This window comes from Muntiacus reevesi, chromosome 13 (assembly GCF_963930625.1).
Source record: "Muntiacus reevesi chromosome 13, mMunRee1.1, whole genome shotgun sequence".
Lineage (NCBI taxonomy): Eukaryota > Metazoa > Chordata > Mammalia > Artiodactyla > Cervidae > Muntiacus > Muntiacus reevesi.
The window spans coordinates 11,337,553-11,361,490 of record NC_089261.1 but is presented as its reverse complement, the minus strand read 5'-3'; the positions used below and the strand labels follow the sequence as shown (position 1 = coordinate 11,361,490).

Below are 23,938 nucleotides of genomic sequence, written 5' to 3'. Positions count from 1 at the left end.
ATGAGAGGAGGTGGATAATGTTGTGGTTCTTCTGAACAGTCGAAAGGATAAAATAAGGACTCTGGGACTTATTTTAGGTAGGCCTGGGTTGAATTCTCAGACTTGGCCCAGTTTTGCATGATAGGGATACTAGATGGTAAGTTACTAATAGACCAGTAGGTAGGATTATTACAGTAGAAAATAATGAAATAAATTGAAAGAAGCCATAGTGAGACAGTTATGATCAGTTGTTTTGATTTTCATCTAGGTATTGTACATCTCCTCATTTTTCTACACCATCAATTATATCTGGTATCTGTACAAAGAACTGAGGATGAAACCTAGCCAGAGTGCACAGAGGACCTTTTCACTGGTAAGTTTTATTCAGAGCTGATAGTTAAGAACAGTATGCTAAAACAAATCCACATGTCCTTGACAAATAGTTTAGCACTTAGCACTGACTAGGTGAATTCATTGGAGTTGATAAAAGAGAAAACTCATGAAGTTTCCACTCTGTTGACATGATTTCTCTACTCTTTTGCCACCATCACCACCCCTGCCGCCGCCACCACCACCACCACCAACAGGATTTGATTATAGGAAACATTATTTACAGTATTACCATTCCTGCCTGGTTCCTTTCAGTGAGGGAAATCCTTCTTGGCTCTATGCCAGTCCATCATTGTTAAAGAAGATCTTGGCAAGCAGGTAGGGAAAATGCCCAGCTAGCTAACATGGGATTTGGGTTGTGGGTATTGGAGAGGCAGAGTTGTGCTCTGAAGTATTTTGTTGGTTTATGTGGGTAACACATATTGGTTTGCAGAAGGGCAGAGGAATAAGTGCATGGTAATTACAAAAGAAGATGGATCCAGGAAGCAACCCATTCCTTCTTTGATTCACAAAAGAGTTTTGGACACTGTCTAGCATTGCAGAAAGAGAAGAGAACACTTGGTAAATAAGTCAATATACCTGGATCCTTTTCTGTGTATGCATATCTTACATATATCACATAATTCACCTGTTTCATGTGTACAAGTCAGTGGTTTTAAAAATAAACTTACCAGGTTGTAAAATTATCATAAATCAGTTTCAGAATATTTTCTTTACTCCAGTAAAACCCTTCATGCATATTTCCTGTTAATTTGTTTTCCATACCCTGTCCTGCCCTTGTTGTTCAGTCACTAAGTTGTGTTTGGCTCACCCTGCTCTAGGCAACCGCTAATACACTTTCTGTCTCTATAGATTTTCATTTTCTGGACATTTCATATAGATATTTTATATATCATACAAAATATTTTGGTGTCTGGTTTATTTTATTTGGCATAATGCTTTTGAAATTCATTCACTGTATATAAGTAATTCATTCCTTTCTATTGCTAAATAGTATTCCATTGTATAGTACTCTTAGTTCCTTATTTCTCATTCTTTAAGTAAATCACTAGGTAATTTAGCAGAATACATTTTTATGTTGTTATCATTGTTCATTTCTTCAACTGTCTTTGTGTGTATTTTATCTTACTCAATATTCTAGTCCTCTTATTTATGCCGTATCCATTCTGTTGTGGCTTTTTGAAGGAGAATTTTTGTTCAAGAGCGCCATGGAATAAATGAATCTAGAAAGCCTCCCAGCATATTTTTTCCAAAGCCTGCAGTTCTAGAACAAATGAAAGTGGTATCCTATCATGCAATGATGAAACGCAGCAAATGTTTGTTGAATGAATAAATGGTATTATAGTATTGTGAAAAGAGCATTTGAAAGTAAATTGGGAGATCTGTCCTCTAAACCTATTTCTGTCATTGTATCTCCTGTATGACCTTGGGCACATCATCTTCCTTTCTTGGGCCTCAATTTTTCGTCATAAAAATGAAGTGCTCATGGTCCAGTGGTTAAAAGTTCACCTTCCAATGAAGGGAACATGGGTTCCTATCTTCTAGATAGATCTTATATTCAAGGTGCCTTTTTTGATTCTGTCTTATACTAACCCTGGGCTGTTAATGGTTTCTGCTGATCATCTTATACATAGACTTTTACTCCATGCATAAGGCCTGAACAGTTTACACCTCCCTTGATCTAAAAGAGGAGAGGTTTGAGCAGTTATTCGAAGATGAAGATTTACTGTGTAATTTCATATTAGCCTTTCTTCTTAAGAGGATGTGTTGTGGTATCCAAGTCTTACATTAAGCTACTTCTTGCAGGCCCTCTTTGTGGCTACTGGTGTATTTTTTTAATGTACCATAATACAGATAAAATTTTCTCTATGTTCAGTGCTAAGGAACTATTCATTTCATTTACTTTTTTATCAAGTATTGCTTAACTGAAGCAAACCTGCTATTGGGAATTTTTGTGCTATCAAATAATAAGTGATGACCTGGTCTTATTATAATATGATTGGCAATATACTAAGACATTACTCACGTTTATTATTTTCATAGGTTATAGATTATACCTGCCGAATTGGTCAAATAGTCATCATTTTGTCCAGGTAAGACTTTTTTCCTTCCTAGCATGGTGTAGACTCATTACTCTTGGGTCCAGGTGGGAACAATTAAAAGGACAGAGCTCTTATTTCCATTCATTCGGTCACTCCTTGGTCCTCACATAACTTTACTGAGTAGGAAGCAACAAATACATAATTACTGATTTCATTTTCCCAGGTAAAATAGGCAAGCAATTTGAAGTTACAGATTGGGTTTTAGCCCCAGTTCTGCAGTTAACTGTATGTGACCTTGAGTGAATATTTTTCCTTTAAGTCTTTTGCCTTCTAATTCTTTTTCATATATCATGAAAGCTATAATAGATGATTTTCAAGAACTTATTCACCTTTGTAACATTGGGTGAGACTCTTTTACTAAACTCAGAAAGGATCTGGATCTCACCTAAAGTGATGGTCACATTGAGTTGATTTTAGACGTTGTTCTCTTTTACTCCTGAATCTTTTCCAGTTATAGAAATCTGCATATATTAAGCTGGATAAATAACTGTTTGCCTAAGGCTGCATTTTGGAAAAATTCTCAGGGAATGCACAGATCACATAGCTCTTTGGTAGATTTTTTCATTTCAGTTTGACCCACTTGGTTTTTTAATCTGATGATGCAACTCCCTGAGTGCATGCTTAGTCACTCAGTCTTGTCCGACTCTGCGACACCATGGGCTCCTCTGTCCATTGAATTTTCCAAGCAAGAATAGTGGAGTGGGTTGCCATTTTCTGCTCAGGGAACCTTCCCAACCTAGAAACTAAACTCACATCTCTTATGTCTCCTGCCTTAGCTGATGGATTCTTTACTACTCTGCCACCTGGGAAGCCCACAGCTCCCAGAGACTCTGAAAATCTGTTAGGTTTTATTAACCTAGATATAAAATGCATTTCCTGCTTCATTTCACCAGGAACTTGAAAAGAAAGTATACTTAAAGTTTTTGAAGTATTTTTCTTGAAGAAATGAAATATGTATGTTTTCATGAAGAGTGGGTAGGGTAATGGTATTGGGAGAAGGATAGGAGAATATTTTGCACAGGGAAAAAGGCATAAAAAGGTCTGAATATTATGGTGATATTTTTTTTTTCCTCCCAGTCTGATACCTCTACTGTTGATGGTACCTGTATTCTGTTTGGGCAATGTCAGTGAATGTTTCCGCAACTTCAGCCAGAGCCACAGGTAGGTAAGGACCAAACCTATCATTTTCGTGGTAGACTACACCTATTCTTTTCTATAAATTAAGATGGAAGAAGGCTTTGTACATCCATGCTGGCCAGGGTGCTTGTATTTTAAATGGGCTATGGATAGGGGCTATAGTCAAGGCTAAAAATACATTAGGTAGAAATATGGCATAAAGTGACTAGATGAGAATGTTTCAGTGAGAAGGAACAAGGTATTACGGACAAGGCTTAGCTAGATGGTAAGTAAAATGATATTAACTTTTGTTGCACCAGTGGCTCTCTCTCTTGTCTTGCACCTATAGCAACACTCCTGACCATTGATTCTCTCCCTAGGTGTATCCTGATGTACTCACCACCACCAGCCATGGCTGAGCTCCTGCCTTCTGCCAACACATCAGTCTGTAGCACACTTTATTTTTATGGGCTCATCATTTTCCTGGCCAGCTTTGTACTCAGCTTCTTTACCATTGTGGTACTGTACCTCCCTATCTGCCTTTATGGAAAGCGGGATGGGGTGGGGTGAGGTGGCGCAATATTTACGGGCCTGGGAAAGATGTGGTACAGAGGCACTTCTTATAGTCCTGGAGCCAAGACAGTGACTGGTACATATTGATAATTTAATTACTTCCTCAGTCTTTTGTACTTCCCAAGGTCAAATGATGAGTGGGGAAAAGAGCCTATATTCATTAGATGAGAATTATGCTCACTCTAGAACTAGTATGTGTTCCTGTGGATCCTCATGAAGGACAAGACCAGAAAACTAGTATGTGTCAAGTATATTCTTTATATAGTATGATTTTCTGGAGCACAGAAGATGTTCTTTGATTTAATTTTCCAAATAGAGTTTTCTTTTCTCGGTTCTTTATTGAATATAGATTTGCGCTTATCCTATATCTAACTGAATTTAAAGTGCTTAATGGTTCATACAGTTACTAAATACTCCTTTGATATCATCAGAATGATGGACAATTAAATAATCATCTGTGGGACAATATATTATTTATATATAACTGCCTAGGACAAAATCAGTAAGCAAGGAAATATGCCTTTTTATTTGCCAAATCTACTTTTCAATATCATTTCTCCTCTTTGCATGCTAGTTCAGGGATTACAAATTATGCTTGTAGACCAACTTTATCCCACAAATTTTTTTCTTTTTGCTAGCATACCTAGCATGTGTGAGTGAAATGCAATAGTGGAGTATTTTCTTTGATAATTCAAAAATAAGTTTTGGAGGTAGCTTTGATCAAATCAGCAACTTTGTAGAGAAAGCACAGTGACTACTTTATGTTAAAATGGCCTTGATGGTTTTCACTTAGAACTGATTGACAAAAGAGACAGGTCTCCCAAAACATGGTACCCTGGGGATTCCTGTTTGCTCCTTTAGAGTAACCCAGACTTCAGTGGACATTCAGAACTGGCATTCTGATTCTTTTTTAATCAGCAGATGGTGAACTGATTTCTACTAGACATAAATAATCTCAAATCAAGTTTCGTCCTCCTTTTGATTCCTGTGTCTCTGGGTAAAGGAAAATACATGACTGAACTTAAGGAATAGGGTTATTAACTTAGACAGTAGATCTGGATTATTTGAAAAAAGTTTCAGATTTGGTCACATTTTATTTTTTTAATTGTTTTACCTGTTTTAGTCATTAAAGTTGTGTCCAACTCTTTTGCAATTCCATGGAATGTAGCCCCACCCAGGTGCCTTTGTCCATGGGATTTCCCAGGCAAGAATACTGGAGTGGGTTGCCATTTCCTTCTCCAGGAAGATCTTCCCAACCCAGGGATAGAACCTTTGTCTCCTCCATCGGCAGGCAGATTCTTTACCACAGAGCCACCTGGAAAGCTCAGGTTTATTACCTAATATACTCCCCCACAGAAAAGATATTTAACTGATTTATATTTATTTCATTAACTAAAGCGTATTCAAATTGCTCCCAGTTGGAAGGGAAAAACAATCTGTTTTCCATCTAAAGATAGTAAGAAACTTCCTAAAACTGTTTTTGTTGGAAGCTGAGAATATTAAGCTCTGTCAAGTGCTAAAGTATTTATTTAAAAGGTATTAAGCTAGAACACTGTCTAACACAACCTCTAAGAAAGTGTTTTACAAGAGAATCTGGTTAGGTCATAGTTTAACTTCCCATGCATATTGCAAGTAACCTCATTGAGAAAAATAAAAGCCTTAGGGTTGATGTAAATTTTACATATTGAACCACAAGTTTGTCCATTTCCCTGGCCAAACAAAAGATCACTCTGGAGAATTTTCTCTCAAAAGAAAAAAAGAAAAACCTGATCTCAGATGGCAGAAACAATAATGATAAGAGAATGGTCTTTCCTGCTGTCAGATCCTAAGAGAAGGCTCTCTCCAAAAGGACAGACTAGACAGGGAAGTTTTAGTAAGCGTTAGGCAGACTACTCACTGCTCTAACCCATGTTTAGGTCTTACTCATTCAAGCCCAGACACACTACAAGAAGTTTCTGAAGTCGACTGGCTTTCTGGGGAGTGAGCAGTGGGCAGTGATTCACATCGTGGAGCTGCGAGTGCGCTTCTACCCAGCGGCCTTCTTTTGCTGCTGGAGCCCAGGTGGGTACCGTAACTGAAGGATCTGGGCAGTGAAAAGGGTGATGGTTAGACTGCAGTCAAGCAACGTGGTTTCACCACGAAGTGTGACTACAAATTCCTGCCCAGCACATAAAATTTACTTTGGTCCCACCCATATTTCCAGTTTTTCTCAACCTCCTTAACTTCTTTTCCTTCTTATGTTTTTAGAAACTGAGATAATTAGACATGAAATATTATGAGAGGAAATGTCATGACAGAACTCAGAGATGTTAACACCTGCCCTTCCTACTATACAGAGTTATAATGTGAGGATCAGATTTGATAGTGTTTATGAAAAGGCTTGATAAACATAAGTTAAAAATTGTAACTTATATCCTTCCTATAGTATGTCTTGCTTCCATTACTACTCTTAATAATCTGCAGTTTAATCACTGAGGAATAGCAGTGGAGACCTGCTATTGGAGGAGACCAAAAGCCAGTGGTTTATATAACTGGTTTATCTCACTGCTAGTCTTCTTAATGCCTATAATTCTCACAGTGCTTAAGTGTTTATACTGAAAAAAATTTATGCGCAGGTACCCAGAATTGGCAACAAGATCTGTGCTTCATGTTTTCACAGCTGTCATTCTGATGATCATAAAACTGACAAAACTACAGGACACCAAACTTCATATGGCCCTCTATGTTCTCCAGGTAACATCTTCAAAAAAACACCCAGCATGTCTGTTCTTACACTTTCTTATCTTGTTCTCTCACACTGCCAAAATTCAGTAAGCACATTTTTCCCCCCCTTAGGGTATTTCTTTTTACATTGCAAGAGAAAAATATATTATTTACATTCAGTCCTGAAAAATGTGAAAATTTCCTCATTGATGATCTAGATATCTTTATGAAAGTGCTGCCATGAATTTCAGAGCTTGTGTGTCTCTAGCCAATTTCATTTTATTGATGTGTTTTTTTAAGGGATGGGTAACAAAAGACAAGCTCTACCAGGTAATGTTCTTATGAAACACTAATAGTGACATGATTGTCTCTCATCCAGAGTGAAATGAATAGATAAATTAGCTGTTCTAGGTGAACAGAGAGAAAGAAACAAAGAAAAGAATGATTCTTTTCCTCCTTGTCAGATTTAAGTAGGTTTTTTGGGCTCTCAGACTGTGCTGCTTGGCAGTTTCCTCAAGCGTAACCCAGGAAATGGGGCAATAAGGTGGGACATTGAAACCACTTCATTGTCTGTATGTATATAGTAAGAAATATGACTAACTCTCGTGACAAAGAACAGTGCGAAAAGTGAGTTCAGGAAGAGATGAAAAATGGTTTTTTTAAAAACAACACCAAATCTTGATTTTTGAAGTGAATATAACATTGATTTATAAATAAGAGGAATGGAACTCTTCCCCAAATCTCTGAAAACCTGAAGGATGGGCTCCATCACCCCTTCATCTTCTCCAGGCTCTAACAACATCATCTCAGGGTCTGCTCAACTGTGGAGTATATGGCTGGACACAGTACAAGTTCTACCAACTAAAGCAAGAAGCCCGGCGTGATGCAGACACACAGACACCATTATTATGCTCACAGAAAAGATTCTATTGCAGGGGCCTAGATCCGTTGGAGTCAACTCTTGCTTTTGCTACTAGCACCTCTACCATTCTTTGAAGCTATAAAACTAGAACATCCAGAACTGGAATTATTCTGCACTAATGGTTTGGGCAGAGTGTTTGCGGCCAACATCTTAAGTCTTTTCTAACCATGCCTTAAGCTATAGAAGTGAAAGAGAATATAGTACCATGATTAGTAGCTACTCTAGTTGAAGTGGGTGGAATCTATCTATTATTCTTAGATTCACAGATTAAGTCACTGTTCAGGGAGATGAAGCTACTTTCCACCTAAGAGATACACTCATGTTACTTGAATAGATATTAGATTTGTGGAGTCTCTTCTGGAAAAAAATAAATTCCAAGTTATTGTTAGTTGTTATTTACACAGAGTATTTCCAGGCCCTCTACTGTGGTTGTGGGAGAAGCAGTGTGGCATGTAACAACTTTCTTAGATATTTACATTGCTCTTCCTTCCATTGTACAAAGAAAGTCCTGGTTTTACATTCTTAGAACAGAGTTTTGGAAATTCAGAAAAAGCAAAAACAGAAGGTGTCAAAAAGTTGATAGGGAGATCCTCAGACACTCCACATCCTAGTCTCATATATATTCCATGCTATTCTAGGTCTTAACAACAGAAACCATTCCCTTCTAGAAAGTTAAGGCCAGTCTTTTGAAGTTACAGTGGATAATAAGATTTAAGAGAAATCAGGACTAAAAACTGAATCAGAAACTTCTCAATTTACATTTATAAGCAGAAATTCTAGGTTGTAGGTTTCATAGTGCTTGGACGTAGAATTAGATTGAACATTATGAACTTGCCATTTTTGTAGGTTAAAGTGGTCTAATGTCATCTATTTTACATGGTTCAACCTGACTGGAAGTGCTAAATATATGTTTATTGAATAAATGAATAAACAGGTGAATGAATGACTAACAAGTAGAATTGAACTTTTGGGAAAGAAAAGACTCCCACACTGAAGAGGCTCATTCATGGGTAGGGATGTTTAATGTTTCTTCCTCTTTAGTCGCGTAACAAATGATGTTTGGTCTCTCCAGTTGTCATGAGCAAAGCCAAACCAGGGCCAGGGCATCAGATGCTGTGATGCCTAAACAAAGGGGAAAGCCAAATGGACAAAAACTAGAATGATAATCAACTAAAACATCTGGAATGTTTATTAAATCAGATACTTTTCACCTAATATATTTCCTTGGCCTGTGCAAGGTAATATCGTTAAGATTAGAGAAAATTGACAGAGTCGATTATAATGGGAGATAAAACAGTATACAATATTATTAGAAATATATTAGATAATATATTAGAAATCAGTCCTGAATATTCATTGGAAGGACTGATGCTGAAGCTGAAACTCCAATCAGGCCACCTGATGCGAAGAACTGATTCATTAGAAAAGACCATGATGCTGGGAAAGATTGAAGGCAGGAGGAGAAGAGGACAACAGAGGATGAGATGGTTGGATGGCATCACTGACTCAACGGACATGAGTTTGAGCAAGCTCCAGGAGTTGGTGATGGAGAGCGAAGCCTGGTGTGCTGCAGTCCATGGGGTTGCAAAGAGTCAGACATGGGTGAGCAACTGAACTGAACTGAAGACAGTATACTCTGAAAAGTAAGTACCAGAGATCTTTCCAAAGGAATTCTCAACAGAAATGTTGTTCAGTTGCTAAGTCATGTCTGACTTTTTGCGATCCCATGAACTGCAGCATGCCAGGTTTCCCTGTCCTTTACTGTCTCCGGGAGTTTGCTCAAACTCATGTCCATTGAGTTGGTGATGCCATCCAACCAATAGAAATGTTAGGGAACTCAATAACAGCTCTTTAGGTTTTAGGCCATGAGCTTCAACCTTTCTAAGGATGGTAACCTGACCTCATTCTATCAAGATATATTGAGGCCTCTCAGGGTGTGTAGCACAAATTTTGGGGTAACACAGAATGAGAAGGATACCTCACCTAGAGAGCTGCCTTCACTTCTTTTAATTTAAAAACTAGGAAGAATTCAGTGTATAGAAAGACAGATGGAAACAAGAATTCTCCTTTCGATAGGCCTTGAGGGATACCTGAAGTAAGGAGCCCATTTCTTTTTTTTTTTTTTCTTATTTTTTTTATTAGTTGGAGGCTAATTACTTCACAATATTTCAGTGGGTTTTGTCATACATTGACATGAATCAGCCAGGAGCCCATTTCTTAAAAAGTTCTTCATAAGACTTTATTTCCAAAAAGAAGATAATTATCGAATGTCTGTCAGGTTTGTTTATCTTCTCTGATGAATTTTTTGCATTGACACTGGTCTTGGACATTCTATAGATGTAGCAAGCAAAAAGATAGTAGGAATGAAAAATAATATAAGGTTAGGAAAGATTAGGATTATAGGCTCTTCATTATACTGAGAATAGGAGGGCCATTATTCAAACTACCTCTCGCCCTTGAATTCACATGTAGGAGGGGCATAGACATAGATACAGTGGCAGTTCTTAAAATTTCTGCCAACACCCCTCCCGTGACTCTGATACTTGTCTAGGTTGCAGTCCTAGTGGGATACAGTGATATCTATGCAGCTTTGATTAATACAGATCTTTCTTGGACCACATGTTATATCATCCTTCACCTTCTGCTCATTAGCCCTGTCTGTGGCTTCAAAAATCTCTGTATTGCACCACCACGTGTCCTGCATGGGGAAGTGGGTAAGTGTTTGAGGTTTTTTTCAATGCCTGAGAGTCTTTGGAAATTTTCACATAGGCACCTCCCACATTTTACATCTTTGGCGTTGCACTGGCTGAAGACTTCACTGCCACAGTTCCAAAACCTGTCTCCCTTGGTATTCATTCACATTAGCAACTTTCCTGGGCAACCTTTGTACCCCTTTCAGAGATTTTAACACAGAGATTCTCTAGGCTTCAACCCTGGCCTTGCCAACAATAACCTTGTTCCTTGCAAAGGGTGCCATTTTGCTTGTAGATATCTGTGTGGCACCACTTGGGGTGCCATTACAGTATTCTGGGAGGTCATGCTCATCCACACTGAGGTGGCAGGGTGTTAGAGAGTTGTGGTTTTTGCAGCAAGATCCAAATGCAAAATCTGAACTCTTCTTCAGCTGGCATGAGGGCAGACAACAGTGATTCTTTTGAAGAACACTGCCATGGTCACATTCTTCTCCCTTATCTACTGTCTTTTTCCCATAGTATGGCTTTCAAAAGAAGCTTTGGGCCTCAAATTTATTAAATAGGCAGCCTTTTCTGTGCAACAACTTGCGGAAATAGGGAAGCTGCAGTTGCTGAAGCTCGTATCTACAGTAATAAATTCATGGGCCGTATAGAGATTCTGGCCATGGAATTTGCAGACCACATGGTCATGCTTCATTCCCAAGTGATGGCCAACCTCATGAGCTATGAAAGATGTGAAGTTTGATGTATCTTTTTGAAAGAAAGATTCATCAAGTTTGCATTCTTGGCAGTGCAGATACCACAGAAATAAATGCATGGCCCTGGTAATTCCCAGGGCCAGTAGTACCAAATTCCCTGGTAATTTGGCCAGTAGTCATATGAGCAGCATCGTGTTCACTTCTCCCAAGAGATGCCAGTTTCTCTAGTGGTTAAGATTTTTAAGTGTTTCCTACAAATTTAGGAAGATTCGCACAATGGTTTTTTTTCTGTCCATATCTCTGACTTAGAAAGTACCACTTTCATGTTATATCCTGGTGTATCTGTTGACCAGTGAAGGAAATGGCAACCCAATCCAGTATTCTTGCCGGGAGAATCCCATGGACAGAGGAGCCTGGCAGGCTTTTAGTCCGTGGGGTCTCAAGAGTCAGATATGACTTAGTGACTAAACCACCACCACCACCTATTGACCAGAGCATGGAATCTGTTAACATCTTTGGGATCTTGGTAACTTACTGTTCCTGCATTTGGAATCACGGTCAACCACAGTCAACTTGAACATACTTGGGAAGTGGCCACTTATAAGGCATAGGAACTGAGGAAGTCCTGTTCTGCTCTGAAATTGTGAAATGCTTAAGAGTTCCTCTTGTTTATCTTCACGGATTACACAAGACTAACCTGAGTTTGAAGATAGGCCATAAACCATATGCTGAGGAAGACAGTGCCATATAAGGTCAGGATTCCCTTTTGACCTGAGCAAGGGCTGATTATCACAAAAGAATCCAGGTCATCCTCTGAATACTCAGTCATCCTGAATAAGAGCAAGACTAGTTTCCCATTTTGACATGTATGAAGAGGGAACTTGTGTAAAACAGAAACAAATAATCCTTTCTTTTGCTTCAAACTGATAATATGTCATTTCCCTTGTTTGGGCAGGACTTTGTACACTTTTTCTGCTGCTGCTTCTTCTCCTCTGAATATCTTCTCCTCTGATCCTGATGATTCCTAGGAAAGACTTTTATAATAAAGAGATTCCCACTACAGTGCATCCCTGGAAGAACAGTCAGAATTACCAGTCAAGTAACACTAGGCTTAATATGGGAAGGGCCCATTCTCAAATGCCCTGAATGGGATTCCTAAAAGAGAAATCACTCCAAAACTTAACCCATTATCACCTGATTTTGTAGAAGAAAGGATAGGAGGCAAGCAAAGTAACAAACTGAGGTCATCATTATCATGGTCCGGGTGAAACAGCAAATTGATTGTGAGTTGATTTTCCTGGGACATAATTATTTGTCAGTGACAACAGTTGTTTGGACAAAGTTTAAAACTATGCTGCCTGCAAGAATAGCTGCTCCACCCTCAGAGTGCTACATGATGACACCTACCTTTTGTCTATGTCACTTCCTATTCCTCTTGAGCTCTCGCTCTTTAGGGGTGTCCTCACTTTGTAACCACCCTCAAAAAACAGCAGTTGTAGTACTCTTTAGCCGAGTTCCTGCTGTCTTTATAGAAGGGCATATCAAGGAGAGGAAACTTAGACGTCCAGCCACTACAGTGGTAACAGATCAGGCCCTAAGAAAAGAAAAATATATAACCTCTTCCCTCAGTCCTAGTTTCTGTGGAACAGCCTTCTCCTCCTGTCATCTAGTACGCTTTTGAATTATTGACACTGTAAAGTTTCCAGAGCAGGGGTTTGTGGATTTCTGAGTAAGCCACCGGCCTCTGCTGTTTAATGCTGTTTACACCGTTCTCTACTCTATATTTTATAGCCCATTTCAAACCTCCAGTCCTTTTCCTTTTTTTACATTATTCACAATATGTTTGTTTATTTGCTCAATCCTAGAATACATGTGGAGTATTTTTAGAGTAACTAACCCGGGCCTCTGTGAAAAGGAAGTCTATCAACTGGAGAACAGAGTTTATCTTCAGTTCCTTTATCTTTAGCCTTACATATGAGGTCAAAATAATGTTTCCCAGAATTATTTAGATTGGTACTGTTTTATCCAGACCTATTCAGTGTGGTCATGTTATTCATTTCTATTATAGTTAAGGCCATATGTTACTATTTGTATTTCATTCTGATTTGCTCCCACATTTTGGATGATGCTTATTATTTAGGGGGAGTATGTGAAATGTTACCATGATTCTAAAAGTCAGTGTGTGCTAAGTTGCTTCAGTTGTGTCTGACTCCGTTGTGTGTGACACAATGGACTGTAGCCTGCCAGGTCCCCTTGTCCATGGGATTCTTCAAGCAAAAACACTGGGGTGTGTTGCAATGCTCTCCTCCAGGGGATCTTCCCAACCCAGGGATCGAACCCACGTCTCTTACATTTCATGCATTGGCAAGTGAGTTCTTTACCACTAGTGCCACCTACTATACCAAAAAAGTGTACATCTCCTTGAACCTTTAATCTGTTCCCATGTCCTCATTCTTTCGACTCAGTTTTCAGTCATCAGTCTCAATAGCACTTAGTTTATTTTTCCTGTATTTCTTTCTGCACAAATAAGCAGATACATGTGTATTTCCTTATATTCTCCTTTTTCATATGTAAACATAGCATAACATTTTCTACTTTCCTTTCTAAACTTAAAGATATAGCTTGTAAATCACTCATATCAGTTTATAAAAAATCTTCCTCATTCTCTTTTTTATAATTGCGTAGTATTTAGATTATGAATGTACCATAATTTATTCAGTCACTCTCCTATATGTGGGCTTTTAGGTTGTTTATTTTGAAATTATACACTATCATCAGCAGATAATGTTGCACATATTTTTTTGTGGAAGAATACTCCTAGAAATGAGAAGATAGTGCTCACACTAATTACATTTGTAGCTTGTCTGATATTCCCAAATATATGAAGGGAACTTCAGAAGCTTTTAGCCACTTTTAATTCCCACTAGCAATGTATTAGAATGCCTGTTTCTCCAAAATCTAAGCAACAGAATATATCGCAATATATCAGTTCACCAAACTGATAGAGTTTAAGATGTCAGTATTGTTTAACTTTTATTTTTTCTAATTTTGAGTGAATTTAAATGTCTAATATGTTTAAAAGCCATTTTTTTATCTTTTAATAATTGTTAATATTTTTTTCCTATCAAGCTCTTGGTATTTTTTTCTCCTCAGTTTTCTCCCTGTAGCTTTATTGAAGTATAATTCACAAATAAAATTTTATATATTTGAAGTGTACAACATGATTTGATGTATGTATAATTGTGAAACATTTATCGTGAATATAAATTTTATAAAAGACAATAAATAGAATAGTTTAAATAATTTGGGGAATGAATCATGTGGGAGGAACCACTCTACTGAGTTTCAAGACTGTGTGGTATTGGTGATGGGATAGACACATAGATCAATGGAACAGAATAAAGAATTCAGAAATAGAGAACCCACGTGTATGGTCATCTGATTTTTGACAAGAGGGGAAAAGCAATTCTGTGGAGGGAGAATAGTCTTTTCAACAAATTTTGCTGGAAAATTGGACATACGTGGACAAAAAAGAGGAACTTTAACCTAAGCCTAACACTTCATAAAAAAATCATGTCAAAATGGATCATAGATATAAATGTAAAATATAAAACTTTTTAGAAGAAAACATAGTGTATATTTTGGATCTAAGACTTGCTGAAGAATTCTTAAACATGGCACCAAAAGCATGCATAAAATTTTAAAATCCATAAATTGGACCTAATCAAAGTAAAAGCTTTCGTCAAGAACCTTAAGTTGAGACAGAGACACGATGGCAGAGTAGAAGGATGTGAGTTCACCACTTCTTACGAAAACACCAAATCACAACTAACTACTGAACAACCACCAACAAAAATTGCTGGAACCTACCAAAAATGATCCCTTACATCCAAAGACAAAGAGGCCACAAATGAGATGGTGAAGGTGAAGTGAAGTGAAGTTGCTCAGCCTTGTCTGACTCTTCGCGACCCCACAGACTGTGGCCTACCAGGCTTCTCCGTCCATGGGATTTTCCAGGCAGTGAGATGGTAGGAGGAGTGCAATCATGATAAAATCAAACCCCATACCCACCTGGTGGGCAGCTCATGAGCTAGAAAATATATTATACCACAGAAGTTCTCCCACAGGAATGAAAATGTTGAGCCCCATGTGAGGCTCCCTTGACTGGATGTCTGGCAACAGGAGGAGGAAGCCCCAGAAAATCTGGCTTTGAAGGCCAGTGAAGCTTGATTACAGGAATTCCACAGGATTAGGGGAAACAAAAATTCCACTCTTGGAGGGCACATACAAGGTCTTATGTGCACCAGGACCCAAGGAATAAAGCAGGGACCTCAAAAGAAAGTGTTGCTGAAGTTCCAATACGTTGGCCACCTGATGCAAAGAGCCAATGCAGTGGAACTTCCCACAACAACTTCCCACTGTTGCTGAGAAAGATTGAGGGCAGTAGAAGAGGGTGACAGAGGTTGAGATGGTTAGTTAGCATCACCGACTCAGTGGACATGCATTTGAACACACTCCAGGTGGTAGTGGAGGACAGAGGAGCCAGGTGTGCTATAGTTCGTGGGGTTGTAAAGGGTAGAGCACGACTTAGCAGCTGAACAAAACAACATAAAAGACCGGGCTAGGATTACCTGCTACTAAAGGAGGATCTCCTGCGGAGACAGAGTGGGGGGCTGGCTGTGACACACGTCCTGCTGCTCCCTGGGGAGAGAAAAAGGTGGGAAAGGCCCTGAGAGTCTCTGGCCAGAGTTATTGGTGGAGATCTTGTTCTGTATTTGGCCAGTCTGTGAAGACTGAGAGAGGTACCCGGTTTATCTAAAACACAGACACCAGCAGAGAAAGTTAAAGAAATGAAGAATCAGGCAAACATGTTCCACATAAAGGAACAAGATCTCCAGAAACTGACCCTAATGAAATGGAGGTATATTATTTACCTGATAGAGAATCCAAAATAACTTATGAAAATGCTCACTGAAGTCAAAGAGAACAGCACATGAACAAAGTGAGAATTTCAACAGGGGGGTGGAAGATACTAAAAAGTCACTAGTTATTTTAAAACTTTAATGGGAATACAAAGATACTACATTGTTATTGTTGTTCAGTCAGAAAGTCATGACCCTTTGAGACCCCAGGGGCTAGCTAAGTAACTAACTAACCCCATGGACTCCATAACTAAGTCATGAAACTTAAGAACACAATAATTAAACTGAAAAAACAAAAGTCAGTAAAAGTGTTCAACATGAGACTAGGTCAAGCAGAAGAAAGGATCAGTGAACTCAAAGACAGCACTGGAAGTAATTCAGGCAGAGAAGGAAAAAGGAAGAATGAAAAACAGTGAAGAAAACTTAAGGATTTTTTTCAGTATCATCAAGCCAACCAGTATACACATTTTGGGAGTTCTAATTGGAACAGAGAAAATAAGACCAAACAGCTTGTTAAAAAATTTAAAAATTTCCCAAATGTAGAGAAGCAAATGGCCATACATATCCACAAACCCTAGAGATCACCAAGCAAGATGAATCTGAAGATAGTTCACACTGAGACGCATATAAACAAATTGTCTAAAGTCAAAGAGCAAACTTTGAAAGAGGCTATAGAAAATTGACTACTCACAATTTTTCTTTGTAAAGAAATGTCCAAAAATTCTCAGTAATTTTTCAAGCAAAAACCTTATAGGCCAGAATGGTATTAAAAAGATATTAGCATTCCCTTGTTCACTGTGACCAAGATTCACAACAAGATAATGTTTTTTTTTTCAACAGATATAGAAAATGTGATATATATAATACTGTTGAGCCTTAAAAAATAAAGATATCCTGCAACATGTGACAACATGGATGAAACTTGAAGATGTTATGCTGAGTCAAATAGACCGGTCATAGAAATACAAATACCTCATCATTCTGTTTACATGAGGTATCTAAATTAGTCAAATTTATAGAATCTGAGAGGTGAATGGTGATTGCCATAGAGTAGGGATATGGTGAAGTGACACTTCACCCACGAATGATATAAAGTTTCAGTTCTGCAAGATTAATAAATTCTACAGATCTGCTCTACAGCATTGTACCTAGAGTCAACAATACTGTATTACACAGTTAACATTTTGTTAAGAATTGTTGTATTCTTGCCACAATAAGAAATGAGTAAGTTAGAAATGTATAATATGGGTACAGAAGATTTTAAGTTATATAAGACTATTTGTGCTACTCCTTCATTATTAAATTTAAAAATCTAAAGGAAAATATGGAAAATTCTTTGTGGAGGTAATATCATCTTAATTCCCTAACTAGATAGAGCTGGCATTTTTGAAAAGTCAGAAATAAACTACACTTTTTCTGGATGTAGATTAAAACAATTTTAAGAGATGTTAGAAATAAAATCTTGTACAATATTCAAGGCAAGCACCATGCTAAAAAAAGTTTATGCCAGAAACATGAGTTTAGCATTAAGAAATATATTCTCATAATTCATCACATCACAAACTAAAAGAGAAATAAAATGAACATATGAGTCCGTGCCTAAAAGTTGTTAAAAGTCACTAGCTATTCATATTTTAAAACTGTAATGGGAATACAAAAATACTACATTGTTATTGTTGTCCAGTCGCTAAGTCGTGTCAGACTCTTTGCAATCCCTTGGAGTGCAGCCATGGGCTTCCCTGTCCTTCACTATCTCCTGAAGTTTTCCCAAACTCATGTCCATTGTGTCGGCAATGCTATCTAATCATTTCATCCTCTGTTGCCCTTTTCTGCCATCAGTCTTTCCCAGCATTAGGGCCTTTTCAAGTAACTTGGCTCTTCACATCAGGTGGCCAAAGTATTGGAGCTTCAGCTTCAACATCAATCCTTCCAAAGAATATTCAGGGTTGTTTTCCTTTAGGTTTGACTGATTTGATCTCCTTGCAGTCCAAGGAACTCTTAAGATTCTTTTCTAGCACCACAATTCAAAAGCATCAATTCTTCAGCTCTCAGCCTTCTTTATGGTCCAACTCTCACATCCATATATGACTACTGGAAAAACCATGGCTTTGACTATACGGACCTTTGTCAGCAGAGTGATGTCTCTGCTTTTTAATACTTTGTCTAGGTTTGTCATAGCTTCCTTCCAAGGAGCAAGCATCTTTGAATATCATGGCTGCAGTCACCATCTGCAGTGTTTTTGGAGCCCAAGAAAATAAAATCTGTCGCTGTTTCCCCCATTTCCCCTTCTGTTTGCCATGGAGTGATGGGACTGGTGCCATGATCTTCATTTTATGAATGTTAGGTTTTAAGCCAGCTCTTTCACTCTCCTCTTTCATCTTAATCAAGAAGCTCTTTAGTTCCTCTTCACTTTCTGCCATTAGGGTGGTATCATCTGTATATCTGAGGTTGTTTCTCCTGGCAATCTTTCTTCCATCTTGTGATTCATCCAGTGTGACATTTCACACAATGTACTCTACATATAAATTAAATAAGCAGGATGACAATATACGGCCTCATCTTACTCCTTTCCCAATTTTGAACTGGTTCATTTTTCCATGGTCAGTTCTAACTTGTTTCTTGACCTGCATGTGGGTTTCTCAGGAGATAGGTAAGGTATTCTGGTATTCCCATCTCTTTTAAGAATTTTCCACAGTTTGTTTTGATTCACACGGTCAACGAAGCAGAAGTAATATGTTTCTCTGGAATTCCTTTTATGATCCAACAAATGTTGGCAACTTGATCTCTGGTTCTGCTGCCTTTTCTAAACCCAGCTTGTACATCTGGAAGTTCTCTGTTCATGTACTGCTGAAGCATAACTTAAAGGATTTTGAGCATTACCTTGTTAGCATATGAAATGAGTGCAATTGCACAGTAGTTTGAGCATTTTTTTGGCATTGCCCTTTTTGCAATTGGAATGAAAAGAGCTTTTCCAGTCCTATGAGTTTTCCAAATTTGATGATATATTGAGTGCAGCAATTTAACAGCATCATCTTTTAGGATTTTAAATAGCTCAGCTTGAATTTTAAAAAGCTCACCACTTCCTCTGGCTTTGTCTGTAGTAATGCTTCCTGTTTGTAGTAATGCTTCCACTTGACTTCACACTCCAGGATGTCTGACTCCAGGTGAGTGACCACACCATCATGGTTATCTGGGTCATTAAGACCCTTTTTGTATAGTTCTATGTATTCTTGCCACCTCTTCTTAATCCTTTCTGCTTCTATTATCCTTACCATTTGTACCCTTTACTGTGCCCGTTCTTGCATGAAATGTTCCCTAGATGTCTCCAATTTTCTTGATGAGATTGCTAGTCTTTCCCATTCTCTTATGTTCCTCTGTTTCTTTGCATTGTTCACTTAGGAAGGCTTTCTTGTCTCTCCTTGCTGTTGTCTGGAATTCTGTATTCAGTTGGGCTTATATTTCCCTTTGTCCTTTGTTTTTTGCTTCTCTTCTTTTCTCAGGTATTTGTAAAATTTCCTCAGACAACCAATTTGCCTTCTTTCATTTCTTTTTCTTTGGGATAGTTGTGGTCACTGCCTCCTATACAATGTTAGGAACCTCTGTCCATACCTCTTTAGGCACTCTATCTACCAGATCTGACCCCTTCAATCTGTTTGTCACCTCTACTGTATAATCATAATGAATTTGATTTAGGTTTTACTGGAATGGCCTAGTGGCTTTCCCTATTTTCTTCAATTTAAGCCTGAATTTTGCAATAAGGAGCTCATGATAGGAGCCATGGTCAGCTCCAGGTCTTGTTTTTGCTGATGTGTAGAGCTTCTCCATCTTCGACTGCAGAGAACATAATTAATCTTAATTCAGTATTAACCATCTGGTGATGCCCATGTGTAGAGTCGTCTCTTGTGTTGTTGGAAGAGGATGTTTGCTACAACCAGCATGTTCTTTGGACAAAACTCTGTTAGCTTTTGCCTGCTTCATTTTGTACTCCAAGGCCAAACTTGCATGTTACTCTAGGCAAGTTACTTCCTACTTTTCATCCCAGTCCCCTATGATGAAAAGAACATCTTTTTGGGGTGTTAGTTCTAGAAGGTCTTGTAGATATTTGTAGAACCGTTCAACTTCATCTTCTTCAGCATTAGTGGTGGGGCACAGATGGGGATTATTGTGATGCTGAATGATTTGCCTTGGAAACAAACCAAGATCATTCTATTGTCTTTGAAATTGCACCCAAGTACTATATTTTGAGCTTTTCTGTTGACCATGAGGGCTACTCCTATTTCTTCTAAGGGCTTCTTGCCCACCATAGTAGATATAATGGTCATCTGTATTAAATTTGCTTGTTCCCAACCATTTTAGTTCACTGATTCCTAGATGTTGATATTCACTCTTGCCATCATCTCCTACATGACCATGTCCAATTTGCCCTGGCTCATGGACCTAACATTCCAGTTTCCTATGTAATATTGCTCTTTAGAGCACTGGACTTCACTTTCACCCGCAGACATCCATAACTGAGCATTGTTTCTGCTTTGGCCCAACCTCTTCATTCTTTTTGTAGCTATTTCTCCACTCTTCCCTTGTAGCATATTGGACACCTTCTGATCTGGGGGGAACATCTTCCAGTGTCCTGTCTTTTTGCCTTTTCATTCTGTTCATGGAGTTCTTGAGGCAAGAATACTGGAGTGGTTTGCCATCCCTCCTCCAGTAGACCACATTTTGTTAGAACTCTCCACTGTGATCAGTCCGTCTTGGTTGGCCCTGCATGGCATGGCTCATAGCTTCGTTGAGTTACACAAACCCCTTCACCACAACAAGGCTGTGATCCATGAAGAGGAAGATATGCATAACCAGGTAAGGACCATTTACCAAAATGTAATGCCAAGCAACATATTAATTAGTGAAACAGTGAATGTATTTCCACTTAAAATCTCTTTGGTTTTTTTGTCCTAGACAATTTGAATTCTACTTTCAGTGAATTCTCCCCAGCATGTGGTTTTGTCCTTTACTTTTTAAAGTCATAGGTCCCAGACTCCTCTGGTCCCTTTGCCCCTTAAAATCAACCCCTTGCATTCTCCCCAAAATTGAAATGTCAAAAACTTCAGTTTTAGGTACTTCTTTTCAGATTGGCTCACTATAGTTTCCAGTGAGTACCTGTTGGATATTTGGGTTTTTCCTGGTTTCAGGTACAGAAGGTGTCCTATCACTTCTCTCTACTTTCTCTGTGACAGTTACTAATATCACTTGGATTTTGGAGCTATTGGTAGTTCGACCTTTTAAACCATATATTGGGGTTTGTAAGATGACTTATCATCATTTTTTGGTGTTTGTAGGGTTTAGTTTTTTACCATCATAGTGCTTTATCTGTTTTTATGCTGTGAGTTGAGATTTTTTTTTTAATTGCACTACTGTTGCCACCCTCTGCAAATCTTCCTTCCTTATAATTAAATATGTTTCCTAGCCTTTAAGAAATTGAATGCTACATCTTGTGGTAAATCAACTTTTTCCATGCACTGTGATACGGAGCCTTACTGAAAGGTTTTTTTTTTTTAACTTAGAAAACCCAAATTCAGGCCTCAGTTTGGTTATTTGTGGATTTTGATATTTTTGTCATTTAATCTCTTTGAGCATCAGCTTCTTGTTTATAAAGTGGAAATAATATCTATATGAGCTTTACTAATGATTCAATAGCATTTGTAAAAATGCTTTGTAAAATAAAAAGTGCTACACAGATAAAGATACTATTATTAACTTCCCTCACATAGTCTCTTTTGACAAAACTTTTCTAGGATTTCCTTTTTTTTTTTTTTAAGGCTTTATTGAATTTGTTACAACATTGCTTCTGCTTTATATTTTAGTTTTTCGGCCCCAAGATATGTGGGATCTTAGCTCCCCAACCAGGGATCAAACCTGTACCCCCTGCATTGGAAGGCAAACTCTTACCACTAGACTGCCTGGGGAAGGCCCTAGAATTTCCTTTTTCCCATGCATTTTTCCAAAGTTTTATTTATTTGCTTATTTTTTTGAGGTACAGTTGATTTACAATGTGTTAGTTTCTAGTATACACCAAAGTGATTCAGTTATACATGTATGTACATATTCTTTTTCATATTCTTTCCCATTATGGTTTTTTTTTTTTCTTTAGTGGAATTTTTTTTTAACTTTTCTTTTTTTTCCATTTAGCCATTATGGTTTATTATGGGATATTAAATGTAGTTTCCTGTGCTATACATTAGGACCTTATGTTTGTGTATGGTAGTTTGTATCTGCTAATCTCAAACTTCTAATTTATCCCTCTCCTTCTCTCTTTTCCCTTTGGTAACTATAAGTTTGTTTTATATGTGTGTGAATCTGAAAACAGTTTTGTAAATAGTTCATTTTGTGTCATATTTTAGATTCCATATATAAATGATATCATATGGTATCATATGTTTTTCTTTCACTCAGTGTGACAACCTCTAGGCCCATCCTAGTTGCTGCAAGTGACATTATTTTTATGGCTGAATAGTATTCCATTGTGTGTGTGTATGTATATATAGTGTGTGTGTGTATATATATATATATATTAAATATCTTCTTTATCCATTCATCTATCAATGGACACAGGTTGCTTCCATGTCTTGGCTATTGTTAATAATGCTGCTGTGAATAGTGAAGTGCATGTATCTTTTTAAGTTAGAATTTTGTCTGGATATATGCCCAGGAGTGGGATTTCTAGATCATATGGAAACTCTATTTTTAGTTTTTTAAGGAGCCTTCATGCTGTTTTCCATTGTGACTGTGCCAATTTACATTCCCACCAACATTGTGAGAGGGTTCGCTTTTCTCCACACCTTTTCCAGCATTTATTATTTTTAGACTTTTTAATGATGACCATTCTGACTGATATGAAGTGGTACCTTGTTGTAGTTTTGATTTTCCTTTGTCTGCTAATCAGTGATGTTGAGCATCTTTCCATGTACCTGTTGGTCATCTGTGTGTCTTCTTTGGAGAAACATCTATTTAGTATTTCTGCCCATTTCTTGATTGCGTTGTTTGGTTTTTTGTTATTGAATTATATGAGCTATTTATATATTTTGGAAATTAAGCCCTTGTCAGTTTCATCATTAAAGAATATTATTTCCCAGTTCATTGGTTGTATTTTTAATTTTGTGCATGGTTTCCTTTGCTGTTCAAAAGCTTTTAAGTTTGATTAGGTCCAATTTGTTTATTTTTGCTTTTATTTCTATTGCCTTGGGAGACTGACCTAAGTGTGGCTATGATTTAGTCAGAGAATGTTTTGCCTATGTTCTCTTCTAGGAGTTTTATGGTGTCAAGTGTGATATTTAAGTCTTTAAGCCATTTTGAGTTTACTTTTGGTTGTAGTGTCATGATTGGTTCTAACTTCATTGATTAATATGTACTGTTCAGCTTTCCCAACAGCACTTGCTGAAGAGACTGTCTTTTCAAGACACATATTTAAACTGCAGCCTGATTGACATTACAAGTTTTGAGTGAGACTACCTGTAATTGTTTCAAAGTATCCTATAATGCCTGACATAATCATTTAGCATTAACATTTTGGTATATATTGGAAGTCCTCTTAACTTTTACTTACCTACCTATTTCATTAACTGATGTTCTTCATACTTTCTGTAAAACACAGTGATAATCACAACTCACTGGACATTTAGCATTAGTAGGCTGTACTTTAATACCTACTTTCCTTATGTATCTGTTTCCACCAAGTACAAGGTTATGTTTATTTCCAAACGTTTTTGTGCCGGTTGTACTTACGACTACAGTACGTGTGACTATAGTACTTAGTATTGTACCTAATTACCTACTCTCTGCCTCAGCTCCT

The 23,938-nt window shown here is 37.8% G+C and overlaps 1 protein-coding gene across 6 annotated transcripts in view; it reads left to right on the top strand.

Moving 5' to 3' along the window:
- Positions 1 to 23,938, top strand: part of TMEM116 (transmembrane protein 116) — a 123,741-nt gene that overhangs the window by 28,071 nt on the left and 71,732 nt on the right. For 2 of the 6 annotated variants that reach the window (XM_065904206.1, XM_065904205.1), the window contains exons 5-11: positions 248 to 352; positions 2,413 to 2,462; positions 3,549 to 3,632; positions 3,968 to 4,106; positions 6,077 to 6,221; positions 6,820 to 6,893; positions 7,653 to 8,738. In XM_065904206.1, the coding sequence (XP_065760278.1) occupies positions 248 to 352; positions 2,413 to 2,462; positions 3,549 to 3,632; positions 3,968 to 4,106; positions 6,077 to 6,221; positions 6,820 to 6,893; positions 7,653 to 7,859 (804 nt within the window). In that variant the 3' untranslated portion in view covers positions 7,860 to 8,738. Of the gene's footprint in view, positions 1 to 247; positions 353 to 2,412; positions 2,463 to 3,548; positions 3,633 to 3,967; positions 4,107 to 6,076; positions 6,222 to 6,775; positions 6,942 to 7,652; positions 8,739 to 23,938 lie in introns of those variants that run through there. The other 4 variants (XM_065904209.1, XM_065904207.1, XR_010658822.1 and 1 more) reach the window with 3 other exon arrangements.